The sequence below is a fragment of the Temnothorax curvispinosus genome, unplaced genomic scaffold (genome assembly GCF_003070985.1).
Source record: "Temnothorax curvispinosus isolate PA1 unplaced genomic scaffold, ASM307098v1 QBEX01012454.1, whole genome shotgun sequence".
NCBI lineage: Eukaryota > Metazoa > Arthropoda > Insecta > Hymenoptera > Formicidae > Temnothorax > Temnothorax curvispinosus.
In genome coordinates this window covers 683,950-700,439 of record NW_020222234.1, presented here as the reverse complement: position 1 = coordinate 700,439, position 16,490 = coordinate 683,950, and the positions used below count along the sequence as shown (strand labels likewise).

General features: G+C 41.2%; 1 protein-coding gene across 1 annotated transcript in view; it reads right to left on the bottom strand.

The window, feature by feature from the left end:
* The window catches only part of LOC112462475 (Krueppel-like factor 6), a 315,191-nt gene that overhangs the window by 17,782 nt on the left and 280,919 nt on the right, over positions 1–16,490 (bottom strand). The window contains exon 2 of the mRNA XM_025028273.1: positions 67–237. Coding sequence (XP_024884041.1) covers positions 67–237 — 171 coding nt within the window. The remainder of the gene's footprint in view (positions 1–66; positions 238–16,490) is intronic.

Sequence of the window (16,490 nt, the reverse complement as noted above, 5' to 3'; positions counted from 1 at the left end):
GAAGATCTATCTGGGATAATTTGATAGGCAGGTAAATAGTCTGTAAGCTGTCGGCTGATTACATACTTCCATTTTGATTGGGGCGTCGAATTGTGCGCTCGTTCCGGTGGACGTCGTCCATGAGATCGATGGTGCCCTGAAGAGGTTCCAGGGCGCTGTGTCCAGTTCCGTGGGGAGTTTTTTGTACGATTGTAACTTCGGCTCGTCCTTCAGGTACCTCTCCATCTCGTAGCATGTCTGAAAGAGGAGACAAGAGGGCTTGTTAGGAGACTGAAGCGACTTAAGTATCCCGCCGAGCCACTCATGGTTCCGATGGTAGCAATGGGCGGGGTACTGTGGCTTAAACTTAATAGCCATAAAAGATGGGGGAGGGAAGGAAACCGATTACGATCAGATGATATATATCGCTTTAATAGTAATAGGCTCTTCACACTTCTATAGAATAATACTTATTGTTAGTGAATATTTGAGGAGAAATTTTTCACCGTCCTGCGTAAGAAAGAAACACAACAGATCGCCAGAATAATGTAATTTAACGAGTTTATAAATTATCGGCACATCGAAATTACTTCACTTTTATCCAGCTATAATTAAAGCTCGCATAAATTATGTTAATCGAAATCATGCATGCGACAATATCTCGATTAGACAAAATATAAATCGCATGATATAAAAAACAAAAAAATTTTTTTCAATACATTAATCTACTTGTAAGTATAGTGACAAATGTCTGAGGCGATTGCGCAGTCCGCAAATGCTGCAGAAATTATCTTTAGAAGTCAAGCATCCCCATATGGGAAAGTACATCGCCGTCAACGCAACTACTCGTGAGTTTGCGAAGTTGATGCTCTCCCGTAGGCTGTGCCAGTTTGGTACAGTTCCTTGGAGAGAGTACAAAGTTATGCTACTCACTGCGAGGAATTATGCACCAACTATACCACACAAATGAAATTATAGCACCCCGTTCTGGCTAAGTCTCCTTTGGGTCCTTCGTCCTGTCGACTTCTCTTTGAACGAAGGCTTCGTACAGCGAATAATCACGAAATAATAGTTCGTAATTTTAATACGTACTGTATATGTATAAAGTTTCAAGTGTAACAATGTTATAAAACAATGGTCTGTTTGGTTTTGCAAAAATTCGATTATCGATTCTTGCGGGAATCGATTAAGACCGTCCATTTTCATTCAACGCCATTGTTTCCTACTTTATAATAAAATTCTTTACATTTGTTATAGTCAAAGAAAACGTAAAAAAAACACCGTAATGCGAGCGAAAGGCAGACGATGGACAAATAAGAAATATTCAACGTGTTTAAACTTCACATATTGTCATTCGCTTTCTTAATTAATTGCAATTTTGCAGTAACTTTAATTTTCTAACATCCATTATATTTACGCATAAATGATATTTATATCTTCAATTCGTATTGCTTTAGTTTTTCTTATTATTATTGCATATTGCATGATACTATTATATCACTATCGAGAGCACCTTTTTTAATAAGTTTCTGCAATCATCAACAACAATATTAATTATTGAAAACGGTACGATATTCTGCGAGAGTATAAATTATACCAGCGTTGAACAGCTATATTATTTTTCTTTCCGCCTGCAAGCTAAAAATGATAGCTGACGCAAGCATTCTTTGTGCACTTTGGTATCTTCCTTCGGGCATTGTCTGCCAATTTATTATTCGCCCTAACGGTTACCATCAGGAGCGACGGTTCTGTCTGACGCTATTACAAATGAAGCTATTCGCCTTCTATAAAGCTACTTTAAGAACGTTTGTTACATGCCGACGCTGGTAGCGGTATAATATAGTCCATCGAGAAATATGTTCTTAACGTCATATGGCAATCACATATCTTAATAAACAGCCTCTTCGTATAGCGGACAATTAAATTAGTGTCCATCTCCGCTTCTTAAATACAGAAATTTAAGAATAAAGCGCTTACAGCCTGTTCTATGTCAAGCCTTCAATGAAAAAATAGTGCGCGGAAACTAAGCGAATTAGGAACTGTTTTGCGCTGAGTGAATCGACTTTTGAAGCCGCAGTCATAAAATTAAAAGGAGGGAGTGCATGGGGGGGGGCTTCCTTAGTTATCTTTAATACCATAATTTACGATAAGTACGTCTAGAATCAAACAACGAGCAAGAAAGCCAAGTCTATTTTCCCGCCTGACAAAGATTCTTCGGGAACTGCAAAAAATGGCTCCGCGCCGAAGTTCGAGGGCTGCGTCTAATGCCGTCGGTCCCTTCTGCGAGAAAAATAATCGCCGCCGGGCTCCTTCATTATTCACGATTAAAGTTCGTCCGGGGGCACCGTGGGTACGACTAACGGCGTTAATATAACTTGGAAAGGAATTTTATCACTCGCTTAGGGACCGTTTCTCCTTCCCCAGGGCTTGCTCCAGCATCAACTGAACTTTACTAATCCTGACCTCCGAGGCACAGCTCTATATATAGACGGCGATCGATTTATCCCGTCGACTTAATCCGTCAGAAAATCTTCGAGGAAAACAACGTTAATCGTCGTTGCAAATAGAACAATATTAATGCGTTCGAAGCCGTGAGAATATTGATTAATTCTGTCTAACCAAAGGCACTTAATGTCTAAATAATTAAAACATTTTAAGTAAATTTTTAATAAAACACTTTAACAAAACAAACAGACAAACAGAGAGTGAAAAAAATTATAGTCTTATGGAGCTTTACGAAGGGGAATGTATATTACTATTAAAGTGTCTCCTTTCATTATAGAAATAACGAAGAAAATATTTTAGTAGAATATCGAGAATAATCAGATATCGAAAATAGATAGTGTTTATATGATGAAAACTCTAGTATCAAAATACCGTCGACTGTTACGAGGTAATGTACGTTATATTAATATTGACTCTGTGCAGCGTCGTAACTCCACCGCAAAACAGGAAGCAAATGCATTTACGAGGCTACGTACGACTCGCGTTCGGAGAAACGGAGTTCGACCTTTCGCAGTTTCTAGATTATTCCGGGAAGGTGGATGGTTTCGCGGAAGATATTTTGATTTTCTTTGTTTCCGTAATGGTAAATCGGCCTCGCTGTGCCGCCTAGGAGTGCGCTGCGCGCGACGGGATCGCCGGGAAAAATACCCGGGAGCTTTCTAGTTAAGCGCACACTCGTAGCTTTACGACTTCGCGGACGCGAGCCAAAGCGCGTCCTTTTCGCCATTGGCTCCGTTAAATCCAAAACTGCGTAATAATTTAGAAGCTCACGGGGCGAACCCCGTCTGTGTGTGCCCCGCGCGGTCGATACCAATAGCCACACTAACGTTTTCCGTCGGAGTGCCCCATAAGCATCCGAATTGCGGAATTCTCTATTACGCTTTTCGCGATGAGCCCACAAGCCATTCGCCTGCCGGATTTATGCGACCCTTCGTCCGCTCTCTTCATCATTGCCATGAAATTCCACCGGCGAAATTATACAATATTTGAGATCTTGTTCACTCGTCTCGTTTACACGGCTATTTTAAATATGCAGGATCTCCCTCTCTCTCTCTCTCTCTCTCTCTCTCTCTCTCTCTCTCTCTGTCCTCGTCGCTCCATTATCACGTCCCGTTTTCGAGTTTTCGATTACATTTCAAATATAAACATAACTTAATTAAATGCGAGAGTCGTGACGTGTAGCGTATTCAATATTGATGAACAACAAGTACATGATCTCGAAGTTATGTCACCAATTTCTACGGATGATATTCCTCTCGTGGGACCTGAGCAAACACTCGTTGAGTGCGAATTTTTTTTTACGATGTTTACTTTCTTTTAGCTGACGAAGGGATCGCGCTGCGAGGGACAGTGGCAATAAAAAAATTCCACGGATCGATAGGCCGAATGCTCGATGAAAAAGGACGATGAAAGGAGACAGTCTCGCCATTATGTTTTTATAGGTAAACCTGTAAGCCATTTGTAGCGAATTTATGAGGTTTATAGCGATTCCGCTGCATCACATATACGCGATCAACGAAAACATGCTCGTTGCTCGTCAAACATCGTGTCGTGCATTAAAGTGCAATTATATTCGGATATCGGGAATATTTTAAACGCGATCAGAAATATCAAAAGCGCGATTAAATTTCAGACTTTTAAATATCGGTATTAATATCTACTTATATCAAGAGAGACTTATTATATTATATATAGATAAAGTATTATACTATGTAGGCTAAATATATTTTTCATCATCAAAATTGTCGTGAAGCACATATCACACCATATTGATATATTTATTCTTACTAGTTTTTAGATTTAAGCGCATTATCTATAATTCTATATAATACTATGAAATTCGGCACCAACTTTAATGTTCACATAAATCCTTGATAACAATAGTAAAAAGTGGCATATATAGGAGCAAACTCCTACGGTCTCGCAGGAAATACAATTTGATTTTCTGGCGACCTAGAGGCAATTACGTTTCATTCGGTATCGCGTGATGTTGTGGTATCAAAAGACATTTGCGGTTTTTTATTTCCCATGGAACCACGAGGACTTTCTACATCCGACCAACGAGGTCATATCTAAAAGGGAAAACGTCTTCGTCGGGCTCAATGGGCGCAGAAACAGTTCGGAGATAATGGTCACTCCCTACGACCGATAAGACCGTTCTTAATGATAACGGCGTCATTTCGGAGTTTGTGTGGGATAGAGAACTCGATTCGTCGGTGGGCTATCACATTGGACAAACAGTAGGAAGAAGAAAAAAAAGAAAGAGAAAAGAAAATTGACCGGATCGTGGAGCGGAGCGCGAAATCTGAACGGGCAAAAAGGACATCGAGAGCCCCATGTTGGATTCTCAAAATCTCTTATCGCAGCTCGCTCGTAGATCCCTGAAAGCCGGACTCTTCTCTTTAGAGGCCACCCCGTCACCTCACTCTTCTCTCCTTCTGCCCGTCTCTCTCTTTCTCCTACGACTATAGTTTACGCAAACTCAAATCTTTACTCAACCTCGCGAAGACGCTTCGACAGTAACGAGGCCGGAATTCGCTGGATCTGGCGGTAACAATAAAATAAAGTATTTTCAAGGAGACGCGCGCCTCTCTGGGGCGACAGGCTCGAACGTCGAGAATGCAGCTGGCAAGAGACTCGACGATGGGAAATGCTAAGAGGGAGGAAGCGAGCAGCGAGAAGAGAAAGCGAGCCATCCCGGGAGTAGAAAGATAATCTTTGCCCGCGTTGGCGGAATTTCGCGCGGTGGATTCACCTTTTCTTCCCTCTCGCGCATTTTTCAGCCCTCACCTCGCGCGCATCGTCCTAACGCGGACGTGAAGTTCCGCAGTAATTCCATGGGACTGTCATTAACAGAGCTCTCGCGGCTCGCTCGAGAGCGAATGAATGATAACCCGAGCTCGCATTCGCGCACGAGCCCGCGCGTACGCGAGCGAGCGAGCGACCGTCGATGCATTTCAGCCCTCCCGCTAGGAGGACCACCACGGTGGCGGTCTGCCAGGTCGTTAAAGAGATCCCCACGATTTTAAGGGCGCCGTAAACCCGCGAATTTATCTCGTCCTTTCCTCCTACTTTCCAGCGCTCCTCGCGCGTTTCTCTCCTTTCGTCTGATCCCACCCTCGCTTCGTCCCTCGGAGCGACGAAATTTGGAAAGCGCGGTCGAGGTCGCCTCTTCCATCTCTGTCCCATCCTTCCTTTTAATCGCGCCCCCCCTCTGGGTTCTCTCGTTCTTTTCAAATGGCGGTGGAAGGAAGAGAGTGGCCATCAGGTACTTTCCATAGATATCGGGGGCTCTCCAGCCCGCGGACTGATTAAATGGAGTGTACCGTATCTTAATCGTACCGTATGCGCGCTCTCGTTCTGCGTCGAAGATACGAAACCTCGGGAACGACGGCGCGTCCGGAGAGGGCCAGCGCAAGGATTTACGATTCTGGCCCTTCGGGCGTTTGAATCGCTATCTCGATTTTGCGGATTCGAGGGAAGTATCGAATGGTGGGACACTATGTCAGCCTTTATATCGCGGATTGTCCTAACTCTTTTGTCCTAACAATCTCCAGTTCGACGTACTAAATATATAATGTCTCAAATAACATTTGCAAAAAATCTTGTTAAAGAAATTTAGAAAAACTAATAGACTTTTGTCGCTTACTTATATCTCAAAAGAAGCAAATTGTATCCATAAAACTACATTATATATACATATTCAAGATTCCAATATTAATTTAAAAAATTATTTTATATATATGCTAAACCGGGGATTAACGGAGATGTTTTTTTCGTCGAACTTTATTAATCTTCTATAAAAAATACTTGCAAATTACTAATTAAATACTATAAAATGTTAAAAGTACACGTTTCTAAGACATTGCTGGCGAAATCTCCTCAAGCTCATATCGATCGCGCGGCGTCTCGTCCGGATCCATCGAGGAAATCCTGGCGAGGCGACATTCAAGGGAATGGCATCTATAGAACGCGAGATCGTGGAGGGATACCATCCAAGCTGATCGTGTTTCGAGGGTTATGGTTTTCCTCCGCCATGCCGGTCGTCCACTCGAAAACGCGACGGAACGCCGTTATAGCGAAGACGATATACCCGGGGGTCAGGGTTAACGACGCTAACAAGCCGTTGCTGAGTGACTTACGACTAATTCAGTATATTCGTCCCCTTTCTCTCCTTCCCTCGCTCATGTCGCGTGATGATGACTCTCGGACAGATGCCTATAAAGAGAAAGAAACGGCGACTGGTACAAAGAGCGAGAGCGGCTCTCTTGTCCGGCCAATAGAATGCAATGAGGACTAGCGAGGCTCGTTAGGGTGCAATCGTACGGCAAGACGATACAATTGTTTGTTATTGTTATGACGTCATCTCGTTAAGAGCGCCTTTGTGCCTTTAAGCTTGTTAACCGGTAATTTGTTACCGCCGCGATTCGCGGTAAGGAAATGAGGGAAAAGGAGCGGAAGTGCGCGTACCAGCCAGCAAACGATTTCCGGGTGTGCACAATCGCGAGCGATATACCGCGATGCTCTTTAAAGAGGAACGAATTTGTGTAGGTTGATTATGTGAACTCTCGAGTCTAACCAATAAGTAAGCCAGCGTTATTCAGTGCGATTCAAGTATAGCATTATTCATTCTCGTAAATATTTAATGACCATGTTTGAGTTTAGGTAAAATGCAAAATGGAATAATTGGCTTGCGATGCACAACAATGATAAATCGGTTTGCGTAACGTAGGCAGCGCTCGCTTCAGCGGTAAGATCTACAGCGCGCGGCGTTCCATCGCAATATCGGGTGTAATAGCAACTAAGCAAACAGCCGATTTTTATTAGCCCCTACAGTTCCTTTGTGAGAGGATAGGGGGTTATCGTCGAGAAGGAATCCTCTTGCGCGCCGCCTGCGCTCGCCTTGCGCCTTTGGCTCTCCTCCTCTCTCGTTCCTCAGCAGCGGCCTTCAAAGCCAGCGGCAGCCCTCGACCGAAGATTCGGAACACGAGAGGGATCAGTGCCAAGGATCATAGGGTTCAAATTCCTGGAAGAACCGCAAACTAACTGGCGTACAGTCGATACCAGAAAGGTATTCGGCCTCGAGCCAGCGCAGGAACCATACGTAGCTCACACGTAGGGACACACGCATGCATGGGGAAACGCACACACATACGTACGCATCGATCGGGACGCACGTTGCGTAACCATTCCGGTCTGATACTACCCATCGGGATGATTCTCCCGAAGACGTCGTTACCGCTATAGGTCGCAATCTTCTCCGCTTTCGAGCAAATCGAGCAAAAACTCGCCCTCGACGTCGACGCCGTCGTTCCTCGGGATCGCTCACATTCCTCGAGATTCTTTCGCGGTAGCCTTCCTCCCCCGTTCCATCCCCTGCGTGATGCCCGTCGGATAATTTTCCACGCTTTTTTTCTCCATCGCACGAGCCCCGACATTTCCCCGTTTTCTATTTAATCATTACGATTTCTCCTGTTTTGTCCGTAAACATAAGCATGGTTAATATCACATGAATGTTGTATAATTACAAATACTTATTAAAAAATGTTGAAGTAAAAAAAAAATGTTAGAAAAGATTATCCTAACATAATTAAATATATAATTAATCTGCTTCGTTCTCTTTCTAATCTTCGTGGACTTTGTACAGAAAAATATCAATTACCCATAAATTAAAATAGAATAAATATAAAACTGTTTAAAACAATATATATATAAATTCTCTCAGGCAACATGATTCCTAAATATTTAATTAAAAATAATCTACTCGCACGTAGTCGAGATTTTCATTTTTATCACTTGTCTCTGATATGGAAATTAACTGTAATTAATAAATTATGCAAATACTGTCGATGTTTCTGTTAAAATAGGTGGCAATGCAATATATATAATGTTAAATAATCAAAATAATTTTTATGGAATAATAGCGATTGAATACGCCGAGTTATTTATACGAAGAAGCGTTGCACTGGACTTTCTCGTATAAATCTCAACGATTTTTTAATTCGCCGAACGTTATCGACTGAAACGTCAAACCCGGTAGATGCCGATGATACGCTGTAATGACAGGTGACATTGATGAGAGACCGAATGGCCGCTCGAAATTTACACGAAGCAATTACTCGCGAGAGAAATAAAATCTTCGATTGAGAAAAAAAGGCGGAACCAAATAAACGGACGTGTCGATAACACGTGTATTCTCGACGTTTCCTTCGCCGTGCTGGATTTAATCGTCAATGGACAAAGTTATCGCGCGATACAAATCTCCGCGCTGGCCTTCTGTCAAGTTAAAGAGAGAGTTAATTGATCGCTAATACTGTGTAATGGATGTTCAGTGACCCATAAAGATGCAATTTGAAGAAGTCTAATAATAAAAGTAAACAGATTGAAGGCCATCCAGGTATGACGAACTTGATTCTTCACGCATGCCAATCAGGTTGTTCACGCGTGCTTGCGCAAATGATACTGCTGCCCATCATGCTGCTGGCTCTACGTACGAGACGTCGCAATTTTTTTTTTAAGGAACTAGCCCACACAGATGATGTAACTTACGTGATTCAAGATTTCGTATATAATTTTATTATATAGATATTAATATATATTTTTTAGAAATTCTATAAATTTCGTAATATAAATAACATTTTATAGTAAATATGGGATTAAAGTATTGAAATGATTAGGAATTAATCTTTATTTCATTGTCCATTTCCTAGAGTTATATGTTATATATTTTGAAAAACAGCCTACTATGTGACGCGTTAGCAAACAACGAAGAAAAAGCGGTATATGGCGGATGTTGGAACGAGATGAAACGCATCGACCGGCTTTGCCCGTCGTGAAATATGTATCCGCCGTGTCCGCTCGGCGGAGTGGCGGAGTTTGAGTCTTCTATTTGCGATAAATGGCGAGGATGAGTGGACGGAGATGTCAATACGTCATTCCCGTGCATCTACCGCATCACGGAGGCTGATGAGAACGTGCCAGCGAAGAGACACAAGCGGGATAGGAATGGAGAAGGCAATGATAAAGGAAAGTTATGTGACAAAGAAGAGGATTTAAGGAAGAAAATACAACAAGTGGAATTTATAACATAAATCGTGATGCATATGGAAATGTACGTAGAATAACTATGTAAATTGCACAGAGATAAAACAGTTATGTAGCAAAAAATGTAGGTATAGAATAACTAAAGATAATTGTTAATAGTAATATTATGTAAAAAATTCTCGCAAAACATTAAATTTTTCTTAAAAAAGTTAATTACTAATTTATTTATTAAATTAACAAAATCTTTCACGGCAGAAATGCAATAATCTTTGCAAATTAAAATGATACATAAGAGTAATCGCCTGAAATACACGATTTAGTGAATCTATTAACAGGGAACATGGAAAATGCGGATAGTTTATATGAAGAGTAAGATCCTGTTTTGAGATCTTGTTGGTCAGCTTGCAAAACAAGACGTGACTCATAACTCAGCGGTTCCTTATTTCTTTTTTCCTTCAATAATTCCTTCAATAATTCCGCATTCTCCATCCCAAAGTCGTTTCAGCGGAGATTACTATTGAGAGCACGATTTCTTCGTTGCTATCCCCTGCTCTTTCCTCTCCGATGCTCTCTATTTCGACCGATTAGCCGCCGCTTCCTAGTCGGCAGTCACAGTATTCGCGTGCGGTTCTGCCTACCTCGGGTCTTCGTAAATCTAGGTAATGAGGCGTGACGAAATGCAGAGCGCTACCTGACGAACTGTAATGCTGGGGACTGACGATTGGTTCTGATCTCGTCTTGTATTCATGGTAAATTCATTCGCTTAACTTACCTCGCATTCGCCATTCACAATTTGTTCTATAGAATATCTAACTTCCTGCCTCCTTATCCTTATATTGCAATCAGTTATAAATAAATGGTTCAAAGAACGATTCAAGAAATTTAATTTTAACATCCGAAGATATCATACCACGTAAAATTAAACTCCACTCCTTCATGGAAAACAGAAATTAATTAAATGTAACCGCGTTTCATTATTATCACGTTATAATAAAATTATTATAGGAAAAGTATCGAATTTATAATTTGTGGCATTATCTGAAGTTGCAACAATTTATCCGCAAATAATGGATATTAAATATTCCTCTCTTTTTACGAAATATATGTTTTATCTTTTTCTTAATGTACGTATTCTCCGTGTTTCAGTCCAATTTGCTATACTTTTCAATTTGTCATAAATAAGATTCTTCTATATTCAAATTTATTTAACTATACATCTACCAAAAATCGAAGTTTTTAAAATCGATACATATGTATAACACTCAACCGCACAAACATTAATTTTCGAAGTTTACTTTTTCATAAATTTTATATCTACCATGCACATTTACTTTCGCTTAACGGCACGTTTCGAAATTTGCCAAAGCTTCATCCGTTTAATCCTTAAGTCTCTTTACGTTCTTTTTTATCTTGTAACCTTAAATTAGAAACAATAACGTATCGGACGCAGAACGCGCGTGCATCACCGTGAAATTTAATTCCCCGTCTCACAAAGTCGACGTATTCCGCGTCTTCGTTTCTCAGCGGAGAATATTAATCCGCCCGCGCCGTAAGGCTCGCCGCGAGAAAGAGAGAGTTAACGTCTCGACGGTTCCTTGTAAAAATCGTTATTCCGCGTCGTTGAGTCACGAGGATCCAGAGGAGGCCCGGTAGCGTCGACGGTGCGCACAACGGCAGACATTATTAAATTACATTTAGAAGCAGCGCCGGAGAAAAGGCAAGGGGTGAGAAGGTGGCGAAGGAAGACGAGGAAAAGTGACGGAGAGAACGAAGCGAGAGACGATGGCGCGCTCGCGCGTAGCGGGGGGGGGGGTCCGCGGAGGTACGCGGTCGCGGCTGTATATATTAATTTGGCGCCGACAATACATATTCAAGTTGGAATTCATACGCTGTCACAGGCAGCGCGCCTGGTCGAGTGAATAGACAGACATTATGGATGTCGTACGGAAGCGGGAGAGTACCGGAGGTAGAGGGGACGCGCCGTGCCATGGCGTTACGAGACCCACGGGTTTCACGTACGCCTCGCGCCCGTACGACCGCAGGGAGCCCGAGTGCGCGACACCGGCGCGGCAGGTGAAGGGAGGATACACGAAGCGGCGCGCGGGGGCCCTGATAGAGTGAACGGGCGAAGGAGGGGGGGAGGGAGAGAGGGTTCGCGTCGCACGTTCCACGGCGACGTGACATCCTATTCGGGAACACGGGCTGCATGTAACGAGCGATTCTGAAACTACTCTTCCGCCGTCCATCGGAGAAGAGCCTCGTCCGATCTCGAGAGAGAGATTCTATACGGCTACCGTATATACGCGCGCACTCGTCCGTCCGTCGTGCGAGATTCGGAGGATTCGTCGCGACATTCGTGTCAAAGACTGTCAATGGCGATAGAAGGGTGTCCACAAAAGGTGCGAGGAAATACTTGGACGAGGAGTGCCAGCGAAAATTTTCTTGGCAAAAGATAGTGAAGACATTCATGTAAAATAGCTGACGACAAAATAGTTTAAGGAACTTTACAACCTAGGTCAAAAATCGGATGTTCAATAAGATAAAATATAGATAAATGAACGTTGCGCACTAGCACAAGAATCTGTTCAAGTCGTTTAAGTTTTAGAAAAAACACATTGCAGCATGCACGCGGCGAGGTGTAAAGCGGATCCTAATTTATTTCAATTACCCTGCTAATGCGGGCCACCAGTTTGTAATTCAATAACATTCGACTTTCAATGCGTTCGCGATCGACTGTAATACAAATCTCATTGCTTTCTTTATGAAAGAAGGATAATGTTACGGAACTGTAATCATCAGACGGTTATTAGCAATTGTCATAAAGCAGCGCGGTAGAGAGAGCTATAAGGTGCAGTGATCGGACTTTCGCAAAGATATGAACGTGATATCTGATATCAACCGAACACTGGCGCGCCGCTTTCTTCTTCATATAAGAGCGCAAAAAATCTCTGTCCATATTTGGCTGAAAATATTTTAAGATTTATCACTGAATTTGTTGTAAAACAAATTATTAGATAAAGGATAATTTATATGTTTTTAACAAAGTTCAACTTTTAAAAATTATTATTTTGCATTATCGATGCTTTTCTATGTCTTCTACTTTACAAAACGTTGCCTATGTGTGCTTGCAATAAAAATAGTGTGAAAATTTTACTTGTAGTTATTCAGAGTATGATAAAATATACAAAATTATATTATATATGCTGCAACATTATCGCAAGCGACATCCTTCAGTAATTATCGTTAACTTGGGTTAATGATTTATTACAGAATATTGTTACAGAGTCACGCGTGTGACTATGTTAAATGTCGATAAACTGTCATTCTCGCACAAGGAAAATTGCTTCATTCAAGAGACGGTTATTATCATAAAACGGATAATATAGGCTATGCGAGTTCAGAATATTCACGATGTCAATATACATTGACCTATGATTGCTACTTGTTAGTTACGAAATACTTGAGGAACAGGCGTATTGGCGCCACGCAAACTTTACATTCACTTATTCCGCTCGTAAATTTTATTTCGCTTTTCACAGGTTCTTGTTCCTCTCTCGCAAATTTTATCAACGTTCGCCGTCGACATTCAGGAACGGACAAATCGAATCGCGCGAGCGACGAATTCACCCGCCGATCGAGGTAAATTTGGTCCGAACAAGGAAAACGGGGCTAAGCGGGATCGGCTGAGCGGAAGGAAAGAAGCCGCGCGATGGGCCCGTGGCCAACGTATATAGGGCGAAGCCGCGGATGTACGAGCGCGTAAATCACCGACGCGGAGACCGGGGATGGAAACTTCGGGTCCGCTTGTGTAGCGGGCGGGCGACGAAGCCGGAGGCCATAACTTTAAGCCGCTCGACTTGCTCGACAACGACGACGACGACGGCGGCGGCGGCGGCGAAAACGACGGCGAAGAAGCCACGCATCGAGTCGCGCACGGCCGACTTTCCGGGATTCTGGTGTTCCATTTAACGGTGAAGGAGCGTGCGCGATACGAGCCGCGATACTCTCACTCGTGCCAGAAGCGATTGTTTTATATGGGCCAAAACTGGGGAATACGTTATGACTCGCCTAAACTGAATACGGGACACGCGCGCGCGCTAGAAGGGAGAGAAAACTGTTTTTCCCCGACGACACCAAGCAGAAGGAAAATTGCTGCGGCCGCGCAATTTGTCGCGAGCGCATTGTCACAATTCTACGTTATACCTGTGCATGAATACGATATATATGTAATTTCCCAGTGTAATAAATTTATTTGCACATTCCTCGCGTACTACGCGATCTAAATGAAATATGACCGAGGAACTCTCCATGAAAGTTATTTAAATAACAAAATAAATAAAAATTACTCTATATAAATATTACTCTATATAAAAAAATAAAACCGGGAAATTTATCCCAAAAAATTAAATAATCACTCACGAAACATTACACACGTTGCAAATGTTTGCTGTTTCTATGTTTAAAACATAATCGGTTTCTTCCTATTTGCTCAATAAAACATTTCTGATAATTAGTCGCCTTTCAAAAAGTGTTCGTTAAAATATAATTTTGTTAACCGTAAGAAGCATTACGTAACGAAAGATTAAAATCTCCGTCTGGAATTTTAAAGAGGTACATTGCGATATGCGTGATTCACTTTCTGCGTGCGCGCCGTTTATGGGACGCGCGCGCGTGAAAGTATGTCTTACCAGATGCCATCGTCCAACAGATGATTATTTCACGACACGAACGTAATCGTGGACTTTCCTTCCCGATGCAATCTTTTATTATCGCGAGACGTGGTGCATGAACCTTTTATAGAACCACGCGTCGCCGCTCGCAAAGGGGGATGAGCGTATATATATACGCTTATCACCGCTATTATACTCTTGCGGATGATGGACTGCACCAAATATGGCTCGGTGTTGTGAAGTTTATTAAATAGGACCCTCTAAAATTTTTCATAAAATATTTACGATATTATTTTCTTTACGGAATCGGCGAAAGCGATCTCTGTATTGTCAATTGTGATAAAAATATATTTACTTCTGATAATTATAATGATATGTACTTTAACGCATAAAAATTAAATCCTTCAATTTCTTGTCTGCTTATTTTAAGTTTAATTTTAAGTTTGGAATATGGATAAAAGTTTGAAACTAACAGAATTGATTACTTTATATACCTACAAAACTATAAAATATTATATCAGTGATATATATATATATACATATATACATTTTTCTGCGATTCAGATTTTCATACAGCAGTTTATTTCTTTAATAATATGCATGTCTAAATAATTCTCTCACTTTTTGTAATATTTGTATATTACAGGAGCTCGATTAAAATTAATCGATATTCCTCCGTATCGAAAAGTTATCGAGAGCTCATTCGAAAGTATAGGATCAGGGGTAACCTTGGTCGACCCTTCGAAAGGAAATCGATCTTTCGCAAAAGCGTTTCGAGAACGCGAATCTCGCTGTGTGAACATCACGACTATACGTCAGTGTGAGATGAAAACCGGAGAGGCAAGTAGTGCTAAAAGCAGCGCAATTAACGAGAGCGCGTTTTAACGAATCGCCATAGCGCGCCGTACATACTTCACGCTGAAATTCAGCGGGATAATTTTAATTAAAACATGGTCCCGTTCGAGTTTTGCCCATCTGTAATTTACGGGAAAGTAGAATGCAATCAGATATGGCGCAAAGTGGTGAAATCATAGATCTCCATCTAATCTTTTATAAAATAATCGATATAAAATGTATTGTGCAATTTATATTTAAATAAAAATATTATAATTAATAATAAATTAATAATTAATAATATAGCAAATACAGTTAGACTTCAAAATCAGTAATTCAATTTAATATTTCATTAGTAAATATAGATAAAATACAAAAAGATATTAATATTATATTAATATTACTGATATTACAATAACCTGCGCAAATGCGCGGTCAATCTCATATTAAATGACAAAATTATTCTCAATAAGTAAGTATACGTGTCAAAGATAAACCAAGTAAATAAATCCTGTCAGACGAACAACGCAATGCGACGCATTGGCCCAAACTACAGCCAACGTCGGTTAAACGGTCGAGCCATTTTTCCGCTGGTAATTTATTTCGTTAAAAAGTTCAGCGCGATAACTTAAAGTTTCAACGTTTCGATGTCCTTTCTCCCATTCACTACGGGCTTTTGCCGACTCGTTAACGGCACGGTCCATCCTATTTTCAGACCGATGCATAATTCAAGCACGTTCTGCGGTCGCCAATGATGCAAAATGCGTATACCGCGTTCAATCCCTCGATCTATAATATATCCGTCACTTCTAATGCTCAACGGTACCCATTAATGGTGATTTGTCAATCGAACTGCGAGTCACAATGTTCGACTGTATTGCACGCTTCCATCATTCTGCGAGACAATTACACTAAACTCAATGCATGAGTTAAAAACCGGTGTAATTGTATAATTTAATCCGATATCTTCTTTATGTCGGATCTGCTATTGGTTCCAAACGATGTAAAAAGGCGCTATTTTTTAATAAATTTGCGTGAAACTGCTCTTACAACCTACTGCCTTTATCTGAGCTCTGAACTTCTTTTGTGCGTTATAGATATGATGCATCTTTGAAAGATGTTAAAAATAAAGAGACAAAAGGAAATTACAATCCAGATGCGAGAATATTATTACGTAACTGTGTATCATGTTTCTATATTCTATTTATATCTAGTTGTCTACAAGTGCTAGAATTTTCTGTATCAATATTAAATATAGAAAATCTTGCAGAAATTACCGACATCGGACGACTGTGATTAACTGATTAACAGGATATCTACACCAAACAGCCTAAACACAATAATCTATTACAGCCGCATCGATGGCTTCCCTCTTCTCAGTTTTTCAGTTCGCCCGTCCGGACCAGCGTTTTTATCCTCAGTAAGTATATACTGACAAAAAAATTTCAATCTTATCCC